Source organism: Fonsecaea multimorphosa, assembly GCF_000836435.1.
Source record: "Fonsecaea multimorphosa CBS 102226 unplaced genomic scaffold supercont1.8, whole genome shotgun sequence".
Lineage (NCBI taxonomy): Eukaryota > Fungi > Ascomycota > Eurotiomycetes > Chaetothyriales > Herpotrichiellaceae > Fonsecaea > Fonsecaea multimorphosa.
This window is the reverse complement of record NW_015971642.1, coordinates 568556-587612: the sequence shown is the minus strand read 5'-3', so window position 1 is coordinate 587612 and position 19057 is coordinate 568556. Positions and strand designations below refer to the sequence as shown.

The 19057-nt window shown below is 52.7% G+C and overlaps 6 protein-coding genes across 6 annotated transcripts; 1 reads left to right on the top strand and 5 right to left on the bottom strand.

Moving 5' to 3' along the window:
- Positions 1-92: 92 nt before the first annotated feature.
- On the bottom strand, positions 93-2123 carry Z520_04915 (uncharacterized protein; the record flags this gene model as incomplete). Its single annotated transcript, XM_016775419.1, has 1 exon — positions 93-2123. The coding sequence occupies one exon, from the start codon at positions 2121-2123 to the stop codon at positions 93-95; it is 2031 nt and encodes a 676-aa protein (XP_016633462.1).
- A 2072-nt stretch (positions 2124-4195) lies between these two features.
- On the bottom strand, positions 4196-5032 carry Z520_04914 (uncharacterized protein; the record flags this gene model as incomplete). Its single annotated transcript, XM_016775418.1, has 1 exon — positions 4196-5032. One exon carries the CDS (start codon positions 5030-5032, stop codon positions 4196-4198), a length of 837 nt encoding a protein of 278 aa, XP_016633461.1.
- A 709-nt stretch (positions 5033-5741) lies between these two features.
- Positions 5742-7702, bottom strand: Z520_04913 (uncharacterized protein; the record flags this gene model as incomplete). Its single annotated transcript, XM_016775417.1, has 5 exons — positions 5742-6192; positions 6255-6626; positions 6688-7301; positions 7357-7486; positions 7539-7702. 5 exons carry the CDS (start codon positions 7700-7702, stop codon positions 5742-5744), a joined length of 1731 nt encoding a protein of 576 aa, XP_016633460.1.
- A 1499-nt stretch (positions 7703-9201) lies between these two features.
- On the bottom strand, positions 9202-11439 carry Z520_04912 (uncharacterized protein; the record flags this gene model as incomplete). The annotated part of the gene is made up of 1 exon (XM_016775416.1): positions 9202-11439. The coding sequence occupies one exon, from the start codon at positions 11437-11439 to the stop codon at positions 9202-9204; it is 2238 nt and encodes a 745-aa protein (XP_016633459.1).
- Positions 11440-13009: 1570 nt separating this feature from the next.
- On the bottom strand, positions 13010-14374 carry Z520_04911 (uncharacterized protein; the record flags this gene model as incomplete). Its single annotated transcript, XM_016775415.1, has 3 exons — positions 13010-13942; positions 14005-14051; positions 14320-14374. 3 exons carry the CDS (start codon positions 14372-14374, stop codon positions 13010-13012), a joined length of 1035 nt encoding a protein of 344 aa, XP_016633458.1.
- A 1247-nt stretch (positions 14375-15621) lies between these two features.
- Positions 15622-18918, top strand: Z520_04910 (uncharacterized protein; the record flags this gene model as incomplete). Its single annotated transcript, XM_016775414.1, has 1 exon — positions 15622-18918. The coding sequence occupies one exon, from the start codon at positions 15622-15624 to the stop codon at positions 18916-18918; it is 3297 nt and encodes a 1098-aa protein (XP_016633457.1).
- Between the last annotated feature and the right edge of the window lie 139 nt (positions 18919-19057).

Here is a 19057-nt window from a genome sequence, read left to right as displayed (position 1 = left end):
GGATCCACATCGGCGGCCGGCAGCCTTGCGCCGTGTCCGGCCGATCAGGTGCTGAACTCGCAGTCTGGTCTATTCCAGTCATTTATCTCTTATCAAACATCTCCTTCATCCAAGCGGCACTGTAGATGGTCAGTCATTCCATCGCTCCTGATAAGTGTGGAATGTGGCTCACCTTGCCAGTTCCAGTCTTCCATAACTGTTAACCAGTGCAATTCCCCTCTCATCATGTAATGCATATTGCCGGCTCTCGTGATGTTGTCGATTCCCTTCTTGAAAGCCAACGAGTCTGGAAAATCAATGGACGCCGGCACAGTGCTGCGTCTTACCGCGCTGCACCGACACCGACGGCTGCCCTCCTCGCGCTCCTGAGAGGATGCAACAGATACGTCCGCGTCCGGCAAGGTATCCATGCTAGGACTTATTCCTGTCGATCTCGGGCCGTGAGCACCGCAGCTAGGGCACGCTCCAAGTTGTGCTTCAAATGCATCCTTTCTCCGCCAGACCTCCTTTGTGACTTTCTTGCACTTGTGTAGTCTCGAAAGAGGCATGCGCTTGGCCATGGCATTCCACCTCTGACATATCCAGTTGCGATCTTCCTCATCAAAGGCCTCCCCACCAATTGCCATAAGGGGAAATGTCTGTACGACCAATGCTCGAGATGTGACAGGTGTGGTTGCAAGGTAGATTAAAGCTTTCTCTGAAAGGTCCCAAAGTGAATGAGCCCACGGAAGCTCTGGAACGGCATGCCGAAGTAGCAACAACGCTGCCCAGCGATATGCCTCGGCTGTCTGTATAATATCAGCTATGTGAGATGGAACGTTTCCTGGCTGCTCTGGGTCAAAAGATGGACTCCAGCCCTGGATTTCTTTCCACAGGTCCGCGCCTCTAGAGATGATGGACGGGGAGTTGTATTTTTCAGTCCTTCGTCGAACAGATCTGATGATATCGGTCAGACGCGCAATCAACGGAAACAGCGTGATTGCACAACCAAGCAGTGGATCGATCTGCTGTTCGACTGGCAAACGATCAAGCTGAATATAGGCTACCATTGATTCAAGGTCAACGGACTCGCCATCGTCCGAGGTCGTCAATCGAATCAAAACACTTTTATACACCCAAGTGCGTGCTAGAAAACTCAGGCGATCTAGTTCGTCACCTGTTAGTCTCGTAATCCTGTCTTTGTCGAAAGCGTCTCGAAGAAGTCTTCCGGCAATTTTGATATGTTCGATACCAGAAGAGGCTGTTTGGTCGTTCCATGATTCTGCGAAGCCAAGTGCCAATCTAGCGGCTAGAGATGCTTCAAGACTCTCGTCGGATTGAGCTTGCGTGAAGGCCTGCAGGCTGGAATGAAGGTGCCTTGAGCCAGCTGCTTTGAACTCCAGGTGTGAATTGCTCAGGTATAAATATGTCATCGCTGCAAGAGCATGATAAAGTGCTGGAAACGAGGCAATCATCGGCCACACATGAACTACCCATGGATTCGTAGTTTGATCGTCCTTGATAGACAGAACATTACAAATGTGCTTGTCGAAGAGTTGCTTGACCATTTGAGGAGTGTCTGAAAACGACGAACGCTGGTCGCGCAGGACATGATCGTTCTCAGGGTTGTGATCTTGCCAGCTAGCTTGACCAGAGGTACCAGCAGTTGCACCCTGCATCTGCTCAGAAGACTGTCGTACGCTACCGGCGTGATTGGCCAGCTCCTGAAAGTCTTGTGGCGTATAACGAGGTGATATAATCGAGTCGGGAAAGGCTGGCGCTTTTTCATTTCGTAAGTAGATATGCGTTGTTTCCACCGAGGAAGGTACATGAGAATCGACGCTTTCCAGGAAAGGCTCCGATGGACTATTGGCCGGGGAACCCAGGTCGGAAGGCACATCCAGATGCATATTGTCATCGCCCAGGAAGAAGTCGTCATTGAAATCAACGTCGCCAAAGTCGAACAGCTGGTCATGCTGCAAATGCCATAAAGGCTCTGCGTGAGCCTGTGGCGACGCCGCGCTGTTAGTCCCCACGATCCCCTCTGCCAGGCTCGCTTCGGTCTTTAGACGTGACCTCGCAGCCTGGTCATCCGGCGTGGCATTCTTGTAGATTGGTCGGGGAATTCGTTCACCGGGCACCATCTCTGCATCCTGAGATCGCCTTTCTGCGAAGAAGTCAGTGTCGCGGCCACATCACCAGATCGCTGCACGGCAAGTGCAGCAGGATTTGGGGGTACCTTCAGGCCGGCTACGTTTCTGAGGCTGCTCTCCCATGACCTTCCACTTGAGGTTTCTGACGTACCCACCGCATTCGACTCCTCTGTCTATGCATTGCGAGCAGGAGGGCTTGGATTCTAGAAATGGTCAACACCCATGTTTACACAACAATAAAGGTCATGGGTGACCGATGAAGTGGGCCAGTGAGTAAGGTCAAAGGCTCTCACGTGCAACAAAACAGGAAATATGGGACTCACCGTCGCATTTCACGCGTCTAGCCTTGCAGGTATTGCAGCCTAACAACGAATGCACGCCTTAGCAATCGGTTCACCTTGCATCGTACCGGAGAAGCGAGTGCTTCAAACCAAGTCGCATCTTACCGGTACGGCTTTTTGGAAGTCTCCGCTTTGATATGGTGGTCTCCTGCCTTTGCTCGCCATTGCTGCTTGTAGACCTGGGTGCCTGTTGGTCTTTGGCTCCAGGCATGGAAAGGGCATACGCTCGCCCCGCCAGGTTGACGACAAAAGTCGGTGATCGATTCTCTGCAAGCAACGACCTTATCTCAATATCGCCGTCTCTCGAGGGTCAGCATTATTAAATCTAAACGGGCCCTTCATTGATAGCGAAGGAGCAGGCATCGGGGCTCGGGAGCCGCTGCCGACGGCCTCGCCTTGGACAGCCATACCTTTATCGGCCTAGATACGTCGATAAAGAATCAGCTGGCGTGTGATTGGTTAGAGTGCAGGCAAGCTGCGGTATCTCATCTCGTCCAGGCCTTCGATATCAATCGGCCATACGCGATTGTTAATCCCTGCATCATCCAAGTTTGGTCATCCCAATACTGGTCTCTGTACTTGAGGACTTGTTGCTGACTGACTTTCTGGAAGGTGGGAGCAGGGAAAGAGGCGGTGCATGGCGTTTTCGGCCAGCACTTTCTCAGCTGGATGAGTCGTTTTACAGAGCTGATAGCTCGCAAAATCACATAGTCCCTGGAACTCGAAGTGCAGGGTCTGGCACCAAGTATTGTTCGCAGACAAAGGAGTTACCAACTGAGAATTCATACCAGGAAGTGACTGCTCTTGAATTGAGAGTTGGCTCACAGTAGAATATTAGTGATGGCTTGATGTCGCAGCACGAGGTACATATTTGATGCGTCCCCTGTGAGTAGCGGAGAATTTTTTTGAGCCCTTCCAACAGGGCGAAAGAAAGATAGGGGAGTAGCTCGTATTTCTCCGGTGCTTCTCCTCCACCCCAGGAAGCTCCACTACAATTCCCCACCACCATCATTCATTGCTCGATGTGCACTTGACTTTTTCTCAGTCCGCCTCCCCGGAACTGCGCTTCTCTGCTCACCTCGAAGTCTGCATTATCATATAGCGAGCCTCTAGAAGCAACGTCCTATGGCCAATGTCCAAGCTGTTCCTTTTCATGATACTGGTACCCAAAAAATACACAGGCCGAGGATCGGATCCGTGAGCTAGAAAATCACAGAATTTCTCGTCCCATCGATTTGCAAAACAACACGCATTTACCAAACGATAGAGGTATTTAAATAGTGTACCCTCCAGGAACGTCGTGCCTGAAGTCAAAGTGATCAAAGCATGGGAAATGAAAGGCCTAAAATACCCGCCCGTTGGGGCAGGTTTGTGGAGAAAGCGTCTCTGTCTGAAGGACCTAGCCATACGGATCGCTGTCCGAGAAACTCGGAATGCAAGTTCGTTGGGCGCAATTCTAGCATAACGGCAACGCGGTTTGCGGACAAGTCGAACTGGCGGAAGGGGGAGCCACAGCCCATGCTAAGGACAACGTTTCGGAGAAACTTTCGACATCAACGGGGCTGACATACGCTATCCGTTGGAGAACTTTGTGCGCGCGCGGAGACTGAGAGGAGCTTGTTATGAAAGTCGGAATGTGAAGAGAGCACGCATGTCGCCATTCATGGTAGGGAATATGTGCGGGGCAATGGTGTTTCTCTTCTCGTCGGAGAATTACTATAATCATGCCGAGTTCGTATAGAGATTGGAAGCTTCTACCTCGCGAAGCCAAAGCTTCCAGGGCCGATGGGCAGACTCTCTGATGGACCATTTCGAGTCCACCGCCTCCTTCTGACTGAGGTAGCTAACACTGCCACCAGTAAATCCACTTGCAGCCCGTGTAACCAAGGCCGTGGTCTGGATCATGGCGTTCTTCTGCGTGTAGACGGCCCTCATGACACAATCCTGAATGCTTCCGGCAAGTACAGTAAAGCCATGACCTCGCATCAACGCCACGACGTGATGTGGCAATTGGTCTCCTCCTCCCGATGTATCATCATCTCTAGCAGTGCCAGCAAAGGAACTAGCAAGAGAACTTCCAAGGCGCGTGTTGCGCACGAGCAGATCGCTGATGTCGTCCGCTTGCTGCGCCTCCGCAATATCCCAGACGGGCACGCTGGTGCCGAGAAACCCGGCCATATGGTAGCACGCTCGCAGGGGGACACCGCTGATAGTATACGGCACCACGGCCTCCGAGTGACTGTGAATGACGGCTTGAATACCTGGGTAGCGTTTGTAGCATTCGCTGTGGATGCAGCGCTCCAGAAACCCCAGCGGCGCCTTGGGGTCGACCGGTTGGGCGTCCTCGATGTAGTACTCGATCAAGTCGTCCGCAGAAGAGATCGTTCCTGGAGCGGCATTTCGGGACATGACAAAGATTTGCGGGTTGAAGGGGTGCCGGAATGATAAGTGGCCAAAGGCGTCCAGGACATTGTGGTAGTGAAGAATGTGGCTGCCCGAGATCAGGTCGCGGTAGTATTTCTGGACGAGGAGGGCCTTGTCGTCACTTGCCGAGGGCATTGTGGCCATGCTTCAGACTATAGGAGGGAAGAATCGCCTTGCGCCACTCAAAGATGTGTTGTAGAAGCATTGACTTCTGTGAGAAGATGATACTCGGTCATGGCGGAAACGGTCACGCTTTATGGAGAAGCGGAGAGCCATCCGGGGGCTTTCCGGGGGCTTTGAGGGGCCGAGGGCCACGTCAAATGAAGACCTGTTATTCAACTTCTACATTGATCATTCCGCATTTTTTACACCCCATAAGCTATTTCCTCATACTCCGAGAAGACGACGGAGTCGAGTCTTAATGCTAGGTAAAGGATAGTTTCCAGAGGAACTATAACCTAGGCGAAGTTTGTCCTATTCTCCGATGTTTCGCGGGCGGAAAAGCGTCGTGCGGCAAAACGAGCTCGTATGCTCAGCACTTCGGACGAGACGCAGGGTGATCACAGTATGGAGTATAAATGGTCCTTCACCTTCCTCTCCGAGGAAGGACTGGTCGAAACCAACACCTACCCTCCACAAATCCGACTTGGTCGAAGTCGGAGCACGCCGGTTTGAATGCGCGGATCAAAAAGATCTTTAAAAATCATATCCCTACAGTAAGTGAGCCTTGAGAAATATGTGCGCTCATCCTCATTTCTTTCAATGTTCAAGTTCCTTTCTTGAAGAAGTAGGCTTTTTGTACATGTAACATGCAACTCCACAGAAGCCATAAAACCCGTATATCTTACACCTTCACCCTTTCAGCGTGATTATCCCTAGCCTTCTCCCCTTCTCGGTCACCCTCGAGCCCTCGTTCCGTCTCTCCGCTGTAAATTCCTCTGCCCTCCACGTCGTCTGGTGCAACAGCCTCCGTGCCAGCCTGGCGTCTGATCCGAGCCATCTCCTCCGCAGGAGGCGCTACCCACTTGGAAGACTTCATGGGAGACACATGTTCAATGTACATTGTGTCGATCTCCTCCAGCGTCCGGCCTTGGCCTTCAATGACGAAGAAATACACAAGTAGCCCTGCAGCCAAATTGCACGCAGCAAACACGTAGCCGTAGCGGAAATCGATCGCGCTGACGATGAAAGGAGTGAAGAAAGCAATGAGGAAATTCCAGGTCCAGTTGCTGGCGGTGGCAATGGCCATCGCCTTGGCCCTGTACCGTGACGGGTAAAGTTCAGCAATCAAAGTCCTGAGATATCAACAGTCAGCGCGTGTGAACAGAGAGGTCAGATGGGGTGAAATTTTTCTCACCAAACCATAGGGCCCCATGTCGTAGCAAAGCCCAGGATAAACAGACACGCAAATACGATCATGGCGACACCGGCCTTGGGAGTCTTGGATGGATCCTGGTTGTCCAACGAGAAGTGGCCGACGGATGCAAAAATCATGAAACAGACAAACATCCACAAACTCCCGGCGATCAACGACTTTCTCCGCCCATAGTGCTCAACAAGGTAGAGACCAATGAAGGTAACTCCAAAGTTGACGCCGTTGAGGATCATTTGGGTGACGAAAGAACTGATCTGGACGGACTGGAAAATCGTGGTGCCGTAGTAAAAGAAGAAGTTGGCGCCGGTGAGTTGTTGGAAGGCCTGTAGCATCACGCCAAGTGCAATTCGATACCTAGCATCAATGTGTCAGTCTCAAACCTCTCGACGTACAGGTGCAGCATGTTGTTGCTTACCCCATTCTCGGTGCCCTAAGCATAACTGCAAATTCATGGATGGGACTTCCTTTTGTTTGATCTTCGGCGCGGAATTTGCTCTCAATCTCCTCTATTTGCGTGTATATGGCGTAATGGTTGGCAGGTGCACCGTAGACCTTCATAAGAGTTTGTTTGGCCTCTTCAGTCCTGCCTTTACGGAAGGCATAGCGTGGAGTTTCGTCAAATAAAAGCACGCCCAGTCCCAGAATAAGTGTCCAAAGCCAGCCGAGGCCGATTACAACTCTCCAGGATGCCGAATTGTTTTGCTGGCCTTTATAAGTGCCGTAGTTGAAACATGCGGCTAGGAAGATGCCGAGTGTGATGAACAGCTGGTAAGTGCACACAAGGGCGCCACGGATCCACGGCGGTGCAGTCTCGGCTTGGAACATAGGGACCAAAACTGACAGGGCCCCAACTCCAAAGCCGGCTACAAACCGACCGATCATGACTTGAACCCACGAAGTCTCAGATGCAATCTGGACGACAAAGCCGACCGAGACAATGACAGACCAGAAGCTGACTGAGAATCGACGACCAATCCTGTCTGCTAGAGGCGCCGCCAGTAAAGCCCCGAGAAGGGTTCCAATGGATAGCTGGAGCACGTTAGTGACGCTCTAAAGGAACAGCAGAAAGCAGGCTTGTCCGTACCATTGCGACTATGAGTCCGGACCTGACATTGCTAAACTTGTATTTTCCGTCTCCTTGCGATTGTGCAAAGCGCTTTTGGAAGTCTGGCATTTCCAAAAAGCCCGAAATCTGGCCAGTATCGTAGCCAAAGCTGGATGGGATATTAGCACATCTACACAGCCGTGGTGGTAGGTGTTACTTACATCAACCCACCCATGGAGACCAAACAGCCCATTGCCAACGAGCGGCCAGTCACCCGAGGAAGGGGGGAGTAGTCGAGGCCGGCCAGAGAGCGCCTGACATCGTCCCCCTTCTCCGAATTCGGGTTATACTTGTCAAAGTAGACTTTCGTGCTGATGCCCTTCATGTTGAGCGGTGGTGATGAGATCGCAATAATATCTCTGCGAATTCAACAAACCTAGAAGATGGCACCCTGCGGGGGAAGTAAAGGGGGTTTAATACGACGGCCAGCTAGCGGCCAACCTTGGGTAATGCCTGTTGGGCACTCTGATATCATTGTGCAAGGCAGCCATTCCTAGAATGCAAGGGAGATGCCGAAGAAAACCTGGGGATGGCCTATGGGAATCCTACCGTGGAAAAGTGGCGACGTAGAGTACCACACATCGGCTACCGAGTTACAGTCCGGCACGCGGCGAGTGGGACCAAACACACAGGGGCAGGGCTGGCTCTCGCTTGAGCGAGGTCAGACGGCCATCCATGATAGGTATAGCGATCTGAGGATCGTGGGATGCGAGCCGCCGTGGAGACAGTGGAAAGGATCGTGTCAAGAGCAAACCGCGGTCGCTCTCCTCGTAATGTTAATGGGGTTTTTTTCTTAGTACAAAAGATCGACGTCACATTTGTGTTTGGTGCGGCTTGGCAAGGGCGGGATGACATCACTCCATCTTTCCCTTTGTTTGCCCATGCACCCAATGTCTCATCAAGCAACCAGACCATCGACCATGACCAACACCAACGGTCACCGCCAACGCCCACTGGGCAGCACAAAAGTTGATCATTGCGTCAGTCGAATCCTCCTTGCCCATCCCTCCCTTCATTATTGGGGAAAGTCCAGCCATACCACGTGTCTGCTTCACGGTTGTCCCGACTCGATCTTCGATGCGCTTCTAGCTCTCTATCCGCTCAGCGGCCGAGCTCGAAATCTCAATTCCTGTTGCGATCACAACTACGAAGGCACAAGACAATGACGGTGGGGTGAAAACGTGATTCGAGAGGGTATTGATGCATATGATGAAGATCCTCCTGCGGGCCGAAGGGAAAGAGACCACGTCGTTCAATACCTATTTGCATTGTGCAGTTTATGCACTCGAGATACGTACCCAATTGCCATGCCTAGTGAGCTAGGTACCCAACTAAAAAGAACTTGGTTCCTGCCGCGCCAACACATCCCGCAGGGGTGAACCGACTGCCCTAAAAGGAGTGATCTGCTTGATGCTGCTTCTGCCTCACCGCGGCACAAATACCCAGGTTCTGGACAAGCCAGACGAAAATGCTGTTCCCGGACAACTTGATGCAATCTGAGATCCAACAGGCCTCTTCCAACCTGTTACTAGCAGGCGAATTCGGCTTCATTCATGGTGTTCGATACAGGCCAGCGCTGGCCAGCCAGATTGCCCATTGGTCCCCGCGATTGATATGCCCCATTTCCACAGCCCTGCGAGTCAGCCTTCAGCCTTGTTAGAGATTCATATTACAAGGTACTCGGTATACAGGAGTGCATTCTGATGTTCAAGCTCATATACAAGCATATCGCAGCCACTGTGCATAGGTGATGTCCCAGCCTTCACAACTAATTTCTATTGTCTAAGTAGTCCAAGAAACTCCTGGCTCATGTGGTCGGCACAGTTAGGGCCGCCAGCCCATGACCCGCTCCCGTCCTCGACGCCGGGGCTCATGCTCGTGCTCTATGCCTCGAAAATCATCTTCCTCCAACTCATCCGAGTCCCACTCATCCTCCTGGTCTTGCTGTGCTAGTTGCAGAAATCTTTCCAAACCCATCGCACGGACAGCACCTGCTTGCGCGCCATGCGCGGCATCCGGGTGGTTTCCTTGACCAGGAGCCGCAAGCGGAAGCTGGGCCGGAGGAGGAGCCGCAGCATCATCGTTTCCATTGCCGTTGCCGTCTGGCAGAGCATGTACAACTCCGCCAATGTGCTGGTTGAGGCCATTCTGCCGATCGTCGACTGCTCGTACGTGTTGAGCTGGCAGTGCGGCAGGAGGACGGACCCGACCCCGAGCTTGCCCTCGAGCCTGACCTGCGCGTGCAGGTTCGTTCGCCATCGCACGTTGACGGTTGGCTTGCTGACCACCGCCTCTTCGTCGAGGCCTGGCTCTAGGGGGATGCGGCGCTTGCGGTGGTACAGGTGCTCCGATCTCTCGAGGTCGTTCAGGAAGTTCTATTCGCTGAGGATTATGTGCTCCAGGTCGCGCAAAATTTACGATTTCGATGTGCATCGGCCGGTTGCGTCGTTGGTCAGGTGCTGGCTCCTCGTCATCTGTGTCCTCTTCGTCGGCAAAGAGTCGTCCATGGTCTCCTTGAAAGGCGGCAAAGTTCTCAGGTGGTAGCTCTTCGTCGTCTGAATCCTCGTCTGCATCATCAATCTCGTCCCACTGCGCAAGATCAGGATGGTGGACGCCTTCACCATCTCCTTCTTCGAGCACCCACAGACGCATATGGCAGCTGCTCTTTGGATCATTGTAGTGGCTGTAAGGGTTGTCAGGCATAAGGTACGCCGCACATAGGTAGCAGAAATGGCTTTTGCACTTGAAGCAAGTCATGTGATTACATCCCATGATCTTCTGCGCGGGTGTGTTGCACTCCGGACAAGGTGTGGAATATTTCTTCAAATATGCCTGGGTTGCCTTTTCTTCCTCGTCGAGCTCCCTTTCTCGGCGAGGACTGCATCTCGCAAGCACGCCGTGCCACCCTTTCAGGCAGACACGGCAGAATGCAAAATCGCAGTCTTCGCAGACCGCCAGGCGTTCGGACATGGGAAGACTCTCTGGGTCGATTTTCTCGTCGTTCTTGTGCCCCGACGACTCTGGTTTCTCTTCTTCTTCCTCCTCTGATTCGGAGGTTTCCTCAAGGTCGTTCATTGGGTCAAGCGGTTTGGGATGCTTTTTGGACTTGGCGGCTCCCTGGCACCATTGTCGGGGACAATAGGTTGTGTTTTTGTCTATTTCCAGTCGCTTCTTTCTCTTGAGTCGTAAATAACGAAGGACGAGTTCTTGTTCAATGGGGATTTGTAAAAGTTCGGTGGGGCTGAGTGTTCGATCGTGTTTCCGCCTCTTCGAGGGTCTGCCATTCGCGCCCGCTTGTACAGGCTCATCTTTGGAGCAATTCGGGGCGAGGCACTTGACACTATCAATGTCTCCCTCTGTTATGCAACTCTTGTAGAACTCCTGCAAGCATTCGATGCAGAAGACGTGCCCACACAACGTGAGCCGGTGGCAAAGAACACCTTTTTTCGGCTCGAGACAAATTCCGCAATCGAACGTCTCTTTTTCGAAAAGTTCGCGCTTGGTCTTGAGGTCGAAATTTAGCAATGCCAATTTCAGAGTGCTAGACAATTGAACTTCTGTCTCGCCCGCAAAACCAAAAGCTTGTTCCGCCTCTTGCTGAATATGGTCGATGTAGGCATAGACAACCTGGTCTCTTCCCAGCTCTTCCCACAGTCTAGCACACTCATCCTTGAGCCGTCTCAGAACGGTTTGGGGCAGCCATTGAGGCGTGACCGACAGCGAGATGATCGGAGGCTCGTTGGCTGGATAGCCCGTTGGCAACGAGATTCGGAGTGACAGTGGGGGCAGATGGAACAGTTCGTGCGCATCCAAGGGGAGGACAGGGTGTTGGGACTCTGACTTCGCATCGCCATCACTCTGACTTTGCTCAGGAGAGGTAGGTGGTGTGGCAAGAAAGGGTGGCGCACCGTCCGCCGAGGGTTTGAAGACAACGCGCAGAGGTTGGACTGGCGTGACGGAGAGATCGAGAGTGGCACTGTATGGATCCTGATCATCAACCACAAGTTCAGGGTAAATTGCGGCGATGGTCGAAAGCTCAGTAGTTCTTTCGTCGTCTTCCATCTTTTTCACAAGCAGGTGATCGAGGATGGTGAGGATGCGGGGAAACGAGGGTCTGTGGACGGAATCAAGCGAAACGAAGGACTATTTATCAGAGAGCCATGAGATGCGTCCCAGCTGGGCAAGCAGGCACAATGGCCTTTAATGGAGAGGTGTTTGTAGAAAAGAAAGGAAACAGCGACTTACGAGGGCCGCACTATGGATTCTGGTCCTCGACAAACAGTCTCGACTCATCCATGCATATGAACAACCAAACAAATGACGCAGCAGGCGGCAGAGGAAAAAAGCATCAGGTCGATTCTGATTGACGGAGAAGCATCGACAAGGCCGCAGACGCCGAACAGGGGCCCAGCTTTTGGTGGTGGCGCCGTGGCTTTTGGCTCGCCACAGTCTGTTCAGCCTTGCTTCTCGTCTTTCGCATCTGCCTTTGACATACTCGATACTTTGATGTCTTTTTCATCATTTCAGTTGTTTGAGTCATTTATTCTCCACCTTTGATAGAGATCTAGCCGTCTAGGAAGGATGGACGACCAGCCCCTCGCTTCCTTGTCGCTCACTCACGTCCGCTACGTAAGGTCCATTCCTTGTCCGCACGGAAAGTGACTCTGTACTGTAGCACAGCTAACAGGCACCCCCTAGACTCCTGGTGACCCCATATCCTACGCGTCAGCATGGCTAGCTCTGGTGCCACAGGGTCTCTGTGTGGTCTATGTGACTCTAATCTGGGCATCGCGGGAAGCTGAGATATTCCTCATGTTCGCCGGCCAAATGGCGTGTGAAGTGGTGAATTTTGGCTTGAAACGGCTGATTCGGGAAGAACGCCCCAAACGTACGTCAATGCCTTTTCTCTCTCGGGCCATTGGACCTATTGTTTGTTTTCAGGCTCTTAAGGATTCGTGTTTTGATTGATGTTTTTGTGGATGGAACAGAAATGACGGGCAAAGGCTACGGCATGCCCTCCTCGCACTCCCAATTTGTGGCCTTTTTCGCCCTGTCATTTAGTCTGTTCTTGATCTTCCGCCACGTCCCCGATTCTTCGGCAAGTTATTCACCTACCACGTTTATCGAGCGGCTCACCCTGTCTTTCCTCGCGTGCATGGGCGCCGGGGCTGTTGCTGCCAGCCGCGTCTACTTGAACTACCACACGCCAAAACAAGTCTGGGTTGGGGTCGCTGCTGGAGCAATCTTTGCCGTCGTCTGGTTTTTGTTCACCTCCTATTTACGCCATTATGGGTGGCTTGATTGGGCTTTGGAGAGTTGGGTATGTAAGAGGTTTAGGGTGAGAGACTTGATCGTCACAGAAGATATCCAGGACGCTGGTTGGGGGAGATGGGAAGAAAGGAGAAAAAAGAGGAAGGATAGGAAAGTAGCTGCCTCCCGCGTCAAGACTCGGTAGCGGTAGTTCAACAAAGGCCGATTCGCCCAATATTCGTGGGTTTGGAAAGCCCAGGCATATCAGTGTACGAGGCATACCGAGTAGAGAACGCCGCCTTCTATCATTGTCATTCAAAAAGTCATGGGCTCTGCTTGTCAGCCTGCAGATCCCACATAAAAACACGTGTGGGAGATCTGGTTATCTGCGTGTATTGCGCGTAAACTCTGCCAAAGCCGCCTCTGATGCAGTCAACGGCCACAGCCCTCGATAAAAGGCATATGCGCCCGCGACTAGAAGCAGGTAATACGCCACCGTCCACCGTAACCCCAGTTTTTTGCCCTTTGCCGAAGCCTGGACGAGTTCTGCATCGTCCTTGCCACGAATGACAACAGGGGACAGCGGGTAGTCCTCCGGTCTCCTTACGCGGCCCCAGAAACGAGGAAGGCCAACCCAGTTACAGAATGAGTGGATGACGATGCAGGCATAGACCGAGCCCGTACGCATGTAGATAAATGCTGCAAACCACCCAAAGAGTGTAGTATAGGTGAACTGGAATAGCGATCTCAGCAAAACCGGCAAGAGGGAGATGTGAGGGTGCGTCAAGTGGAACTCGTAAAAGTGGTGAACATGGGCGATGCCGAAATAGAGGGGTGTCAGGAAGACGATTTTGCCAGGGGAGAGTTTGGCGAGGAGGTGAATCGGGATGAGAACTGAGCGAAAAACAACTTCCTCAGTGACTGGGCCGGCGACATAGTTCCTGTAGCCTTGCCAGCTGCTCAGAGTTTCGGCAATCGCGGCAACACCACGATCACGTAGGTCGTCGAACTCTCCCTCGACGAAGATCTTCTCAAACAGTGGCCCAATATACAGCAGGAATGTCAGGGTGAAGGATCTAAACAGGTCCCAGGGTCGAATGGGCCAATAGCCCAGCATATGCAAGGCATCTGTGAGCGAGAGCTTCGCTTTTCCGCTCAGCAGATATAAAGTGCCAGCACTGCTAAGGATACAGGCCAATGTGATGGTCCGAATGCGGGCACGGATGACGCTGGGAGCATCGCGGTTTAGTGTTGGCGATGGCCGGGTTGAGGAGGACAGGTAGAAAGGGACCACATAGATCAGCGTGCAAGCGACCTGATGGAGGATTGATCAGCTATCCGAGCATCGCCAGAACTGTAGACCACCTTCTGGCGTACCGATAGAAGGGCTGCCGTGGTAGGCGAAATGACGGGCTTGTCCTTGTCTGTTTCGTCATTCGGATCAGCAACGAGTAGCAGCCATCGGGGCCGGTCACGACATTATCGATATGTAACCGCATCGGTCGGGGTCAGGACAAGAGATCCACGAACAACGCGCCAATAGGTAGACTCGGGGGAGAATTTGAGATTGACAGCCCATTCAGCCCATTCACATAGAGAGAGACATTCAAGGCCTGTGGGAGTCTGTGGGAGAACTAGTTTCAGGGGAGCCGACACGTCGACAAATGCGAGCCAATGAAAGGTCCAACGCACCTGCATGGCCAAAATAAGTGTTTCTCAGCTTGAGGAAGAAGTTGACGGGAGCCATGCCTTGTTCCGGTGGCGATGAGCTGGCAAGTGGTTTAAGCTCCAATAATGCGATGGAAAGGATGTTGGCAAAGACTGTACCAGACACTCGGTACCGTGAGGTCGAAGGGGACTTTTTGATAAAGGGGGTGTTGGACTTTCCCAAAGGAGAAATGGTGGCCAAGAGTCGGTGAATATCTCTACAATCAATGCCACGGTGGGTGACTGTGGCTGCCACCCGCCAGCAATCCTTTTCCGGTTTCCAGAATCACTGACTCAAGGTAATATTCCTTTGTGGACTGAGCGACAGCACTATTGATATCTGGAGAAGCCGGAAAATTAAAATCAACTCAGTTTCGTCAGTCTGCGTCGTGCTGCCCGCGCCACAACGCTTCCTCCCTCACACCCACCTCCCCCTATCGCAGCCAGATTGTCGCGTTAATTTCGCGACACCCTTTGATCCAATCGGGGATTTTCAACGCTGGCAATGTGCCACGCGACCAAAGTTCTCCATAGCCTGAGACGCGACCTTCCCACCAGTGCACACCAATGCACACCAATGCACCATTACCCGAGGCCCTCCTTGACACAAAAGCAATGAATTGCTCACTGGTCCTTGCGCAATAATACTCCGCGCTGCAGTGCTGGCATATGGCGAGCAGCCCACTCCAATTTTACATGGGCGCAGGCCTCCAGAAGAGAAGGAAACAGGGATCTCGACTTCGCTTCGTCCCCTGATGGCTTGAGGCTGGTGAGGCCCCAACTGCTTTTGGGTGTTGGCCTGCAGTCATCCAAGACCTCCCTGCGTCTCTCCATCTGCACCAACAACTGAACCAGACACTGGCACAACATCCAACATTCTTTTCCTATGGACATACACACACATCTCTGCACATACCAGACCAAGTCTCAGGCATCACACGACCGATCACACGCCGCCACTCCCGCGGCCGATCAGATCTCAATTTAACTCGCCCTGAAGCATGCATATGCAGCTCCGCTTGATCGTCATCCTAAGCCGAGCTTCAAGTAACTTTGAGTGCAAAATATCTCCGACAGTGCTGCCATGAGGCTGCCATTGAGACTTCAATAATACACGGTTCTGCACATTGAGCACCCACTCGACGTTCTTTTCGACTTCGCACACCTCACCTTCAGTCGTTCGTTACCCTCCCAACTTTCCTACCCAAGCACATCCTCGGGAAGCCGTATTGAACTCGCGAGTCACCGAATGCATCACCGGCTGCTCGTTGCGACGATGAGATAGATATGTCCTCGTCCCCTTTGTCGGTTAAGCTAAGATCGCCGAAGCGGACTGCTCCCAAACGCACACCGCTACAAGAACGAACATCTTCAGAGACAAATGAGCTTTCAAATCGTCTCAGTCAAGAGCCAAGATCAGACCAGGGGACTTTGGACATTTACAACAGCACTCCGTTCCCTACGAAACCCGCTCATGTTCTCCTCCCAAGTACCATCCGCAAGAAGAAGAGCTTCGGGCTAGGCCAGCTCGCCGACATCTCTGGGCAGCTCTATGAGAGTGAATCAGGTAGAAGCAGCGATGCCCCCCAGAACTCGCGAGGTGGAGGGTCAAAGCCCACCGTTAGGCTCAAGCGATCGGTCAAAGCGTTGAGAGACCTGTATGAATCTCAAGCCGAAGAAGCGTCCCGTCCCTCCACTGCAACCTCGCCGGCGCTCCGTCCAAGCACCGCCAATTCAGTTCGATTAAGAAGTATCAGCTCTAGCGAGAGTCTATCGGGCGCATACGGCTGGGAATCTTTGCAAAAGATCTCCGCCGATGATTTGGCGTTGCTACCGTCTTTACCTCCTGGACTTCATACTGTCAAAAGGATTTCGTCCCGTTCCTCTTTCACGTCGATCCCAGAGAAGGTCGCTGCAACTTCAACCCCGAACTACAAAGTTCTGGCAACAACCTCAAGTCCGAGACTGCCATCTTTCAGAGACTTGAAGGGACCCTCGCTTGAAGCATTTGACGAGGTGTTGGATACGGAGTCTGAGAAAGATGGATCATCGAGCCCCAATGTTGTTCGGCTTGCGCACACGTCGAGCCCCAAACAATCTCAAAGCCCCAATGGGTCTTCCAGTCCCAACGTGGTGCGTCTTGCACACTCATCCAGTACGGAGCAGTTTCAGAGCAGCGACCAATCGTCCAGTCCCAATGTTGTTCGTCTCGCGCACACCTCCAGCACCGAACAGTTTCAAGGCAGCGACCAGTCGTCAAGTCCAAATGTGATAAAACTGGGCCCGTCATCGCCGTCGACCGCTCGACCTGATTTTTCCAAATATCCTACACTTTCTCGATCGTCGTCAAGCTCTTCGAGGAAAAGAAAAAGGTCCGAGTCTGGGGAAGGGAAGTCATTCGCCGAACGAGTTGGAGCAAGGAATCCCCTAGCCTCTAGCCCTCCCGTTCATCGTTACCTCCCGCCAACTGCTTTTGCAAACGCGAGCTCACCTGTCGACTCTGGAATGCCGTCTTCCGCACCGCAGAGCATTCAACAGACCAACGAATCTATCGACGAGTCTAGCCCAGTGGTTCGAATTTTGACGAGAGACCAACCGACTTCCGATAGCAGTTCAGTCGCCGATACCCACGCCAGTCTTCAAGCTGCCTTGAGTTCCAGTCCACCACGTATTCAATACCCCATTGTTCGAGCTCCTGCTGTAAGCCAACATGCCGGACTCTCAGTACCGAAACGAAATTCCAGATCCATGTCCACAGAGGGATCTGTGTCGAAATTTGAACCCCGGTTGTCAGCCGTCCCCTCTGAAGGCTCGTGGTTGCGACCAAGGCCAGCGAGTGAAGCGTCTTCTATAGCTGATGATCTCGACCAGTATCTTAATTCTGAAGACCTGGCTCCGGCCTCCACCTACATCATCAATGAAGGCGCAAATCTGACGCAGATCAGACTTGTTCCGGAGACTGAACCAGAAGCCGAGCCCCAGTGCGACTCTGAATGGGAAACCGAATACAGCCATCAAGAACTGGACCCTCACCACAACGAGGCCACGGACGAAGTCTCAGCACTGCCATCGAAAGAATATGCATATAGATCACCTCCCCTTCGACCAAGCCGAAGCAACGGTTACCTTCACTCCTCTTCGAACAACTCTTCACAACAGTCGATCACACGCCTTAATTCCATGAATTCATTTACGAAGTTACGACACAATAGATCCCGTTCAAATTCCTTGCGGCCAGGTTCTTCTGGTAGCACAGTGAGTGTGATCCCTGTGCCAACATGGGCCCGAAGGTATTATTCGGGCTTCTACAGGGACTCTTTTCAGTATCTTTATACCAGCGGTTCATACTATAATTTGAGAGAGAGAGCAGCAAATCAAGCACCAATTCCAGTACGTTTGGAACCACCTTCACGTTCAAATCAAGCACCAATCCCGGTACATTTAGAACCACCCTCACGTTCAAATCAAGCACCAATCCCGGTACATTTAGAACCACCCTCGCGGCCCGGAACTTCCAAGTCAAACATCAGCGCCGGCATTCGCAATTTCCATCAGGGGATGATGGACGGGGTCGGCGGTCCCTTCCGACCTAGGAAGCGACCAAAGCTCGAAGCAAGGAAGTCCCATCTTCTACCTGGTGTCGGACCGTTGGTCTCGAACCCAGTGCGCGCTCCAGCACCGGCAGCTCTAGCCTCGACAGACCGACGACAATCTTATCCCCAAACCCTGTCCTATCCGAACACTCACTCTCGCTCAGTTTCCTTGCCGTTACACCCTGCCGACCCTCGGGCTCACTGGGCTGGGGTCGTCGAGATCCATGAACAGCCACACCAAGATGGGCGAGGATCAAGTTACATGATCCGCCATCACAGCTTTGCCTATAGCCTCAGTGGCTCTCAGTCCGACGCCCAGACCAATCAGTCTGTGATACACCACCCTCGAGCAAGCGGAAGTGGGAATCTGTTCCGTCGCTCCTGGCATCGTTGGTCCTATTCTCCGCACCTCCATCATGACGCCCGCTTGGGCACCGGCTCGACCGTCTCCCGCGGCTTTGGGTTTCCATTTAACACGAAGTCCCGCTGGACGACCGGTGTGCCTGATCTCGTCACCAGTGGGGAGCCCCAGTCTCCACTGCACATTGATCGCCGTTCCATCCAGGTGATTTGCTTTACTGCCGGCTTTCTCATACCTGCGGCATGGTTCGTGGGTGCCTTTTTGCCCCTTCCAGCAAGACCGGCGAGCTTTGGGGACATTGAGAAGGAAGTCGTACAAGAACAGCGTCAAAGACAACGCCAATCATACCCTCAACAGCAACCGCAGTCCCGAACGCAATCGTTGCGCTATTCTCTGTCCCAACAATTTAGTTCCGATCGCTCCCAAGCAGAACAGGAGTGGGAGTCGATGGATGTCCTGGCCAGACTCCGCTATGAACGGCACGTTGCTGGCGTGGCAGAACTCAAATTCCAGAACGCGCGGTGGTGGAGGAACCTGAATCGATGGATGAGTGCCGTTGGTGTGGTTGTGTGCGCTCTGGTGGTGGTATTGGCCGTGTTGGGAACCAAACACAACTGGGGAGACACTTAGGAGGCCAACAGCGTGCGTATAGGTCAAAGAATATGTCTGCGCACGTTTTGGGCAGGGGAGAGAACGGAGCCGAAGCTGCTTCCAAGGGAGAAACAAGATCTCGAAGGATGTGAGCGGAGGCGAAATATCTTTTGATGTC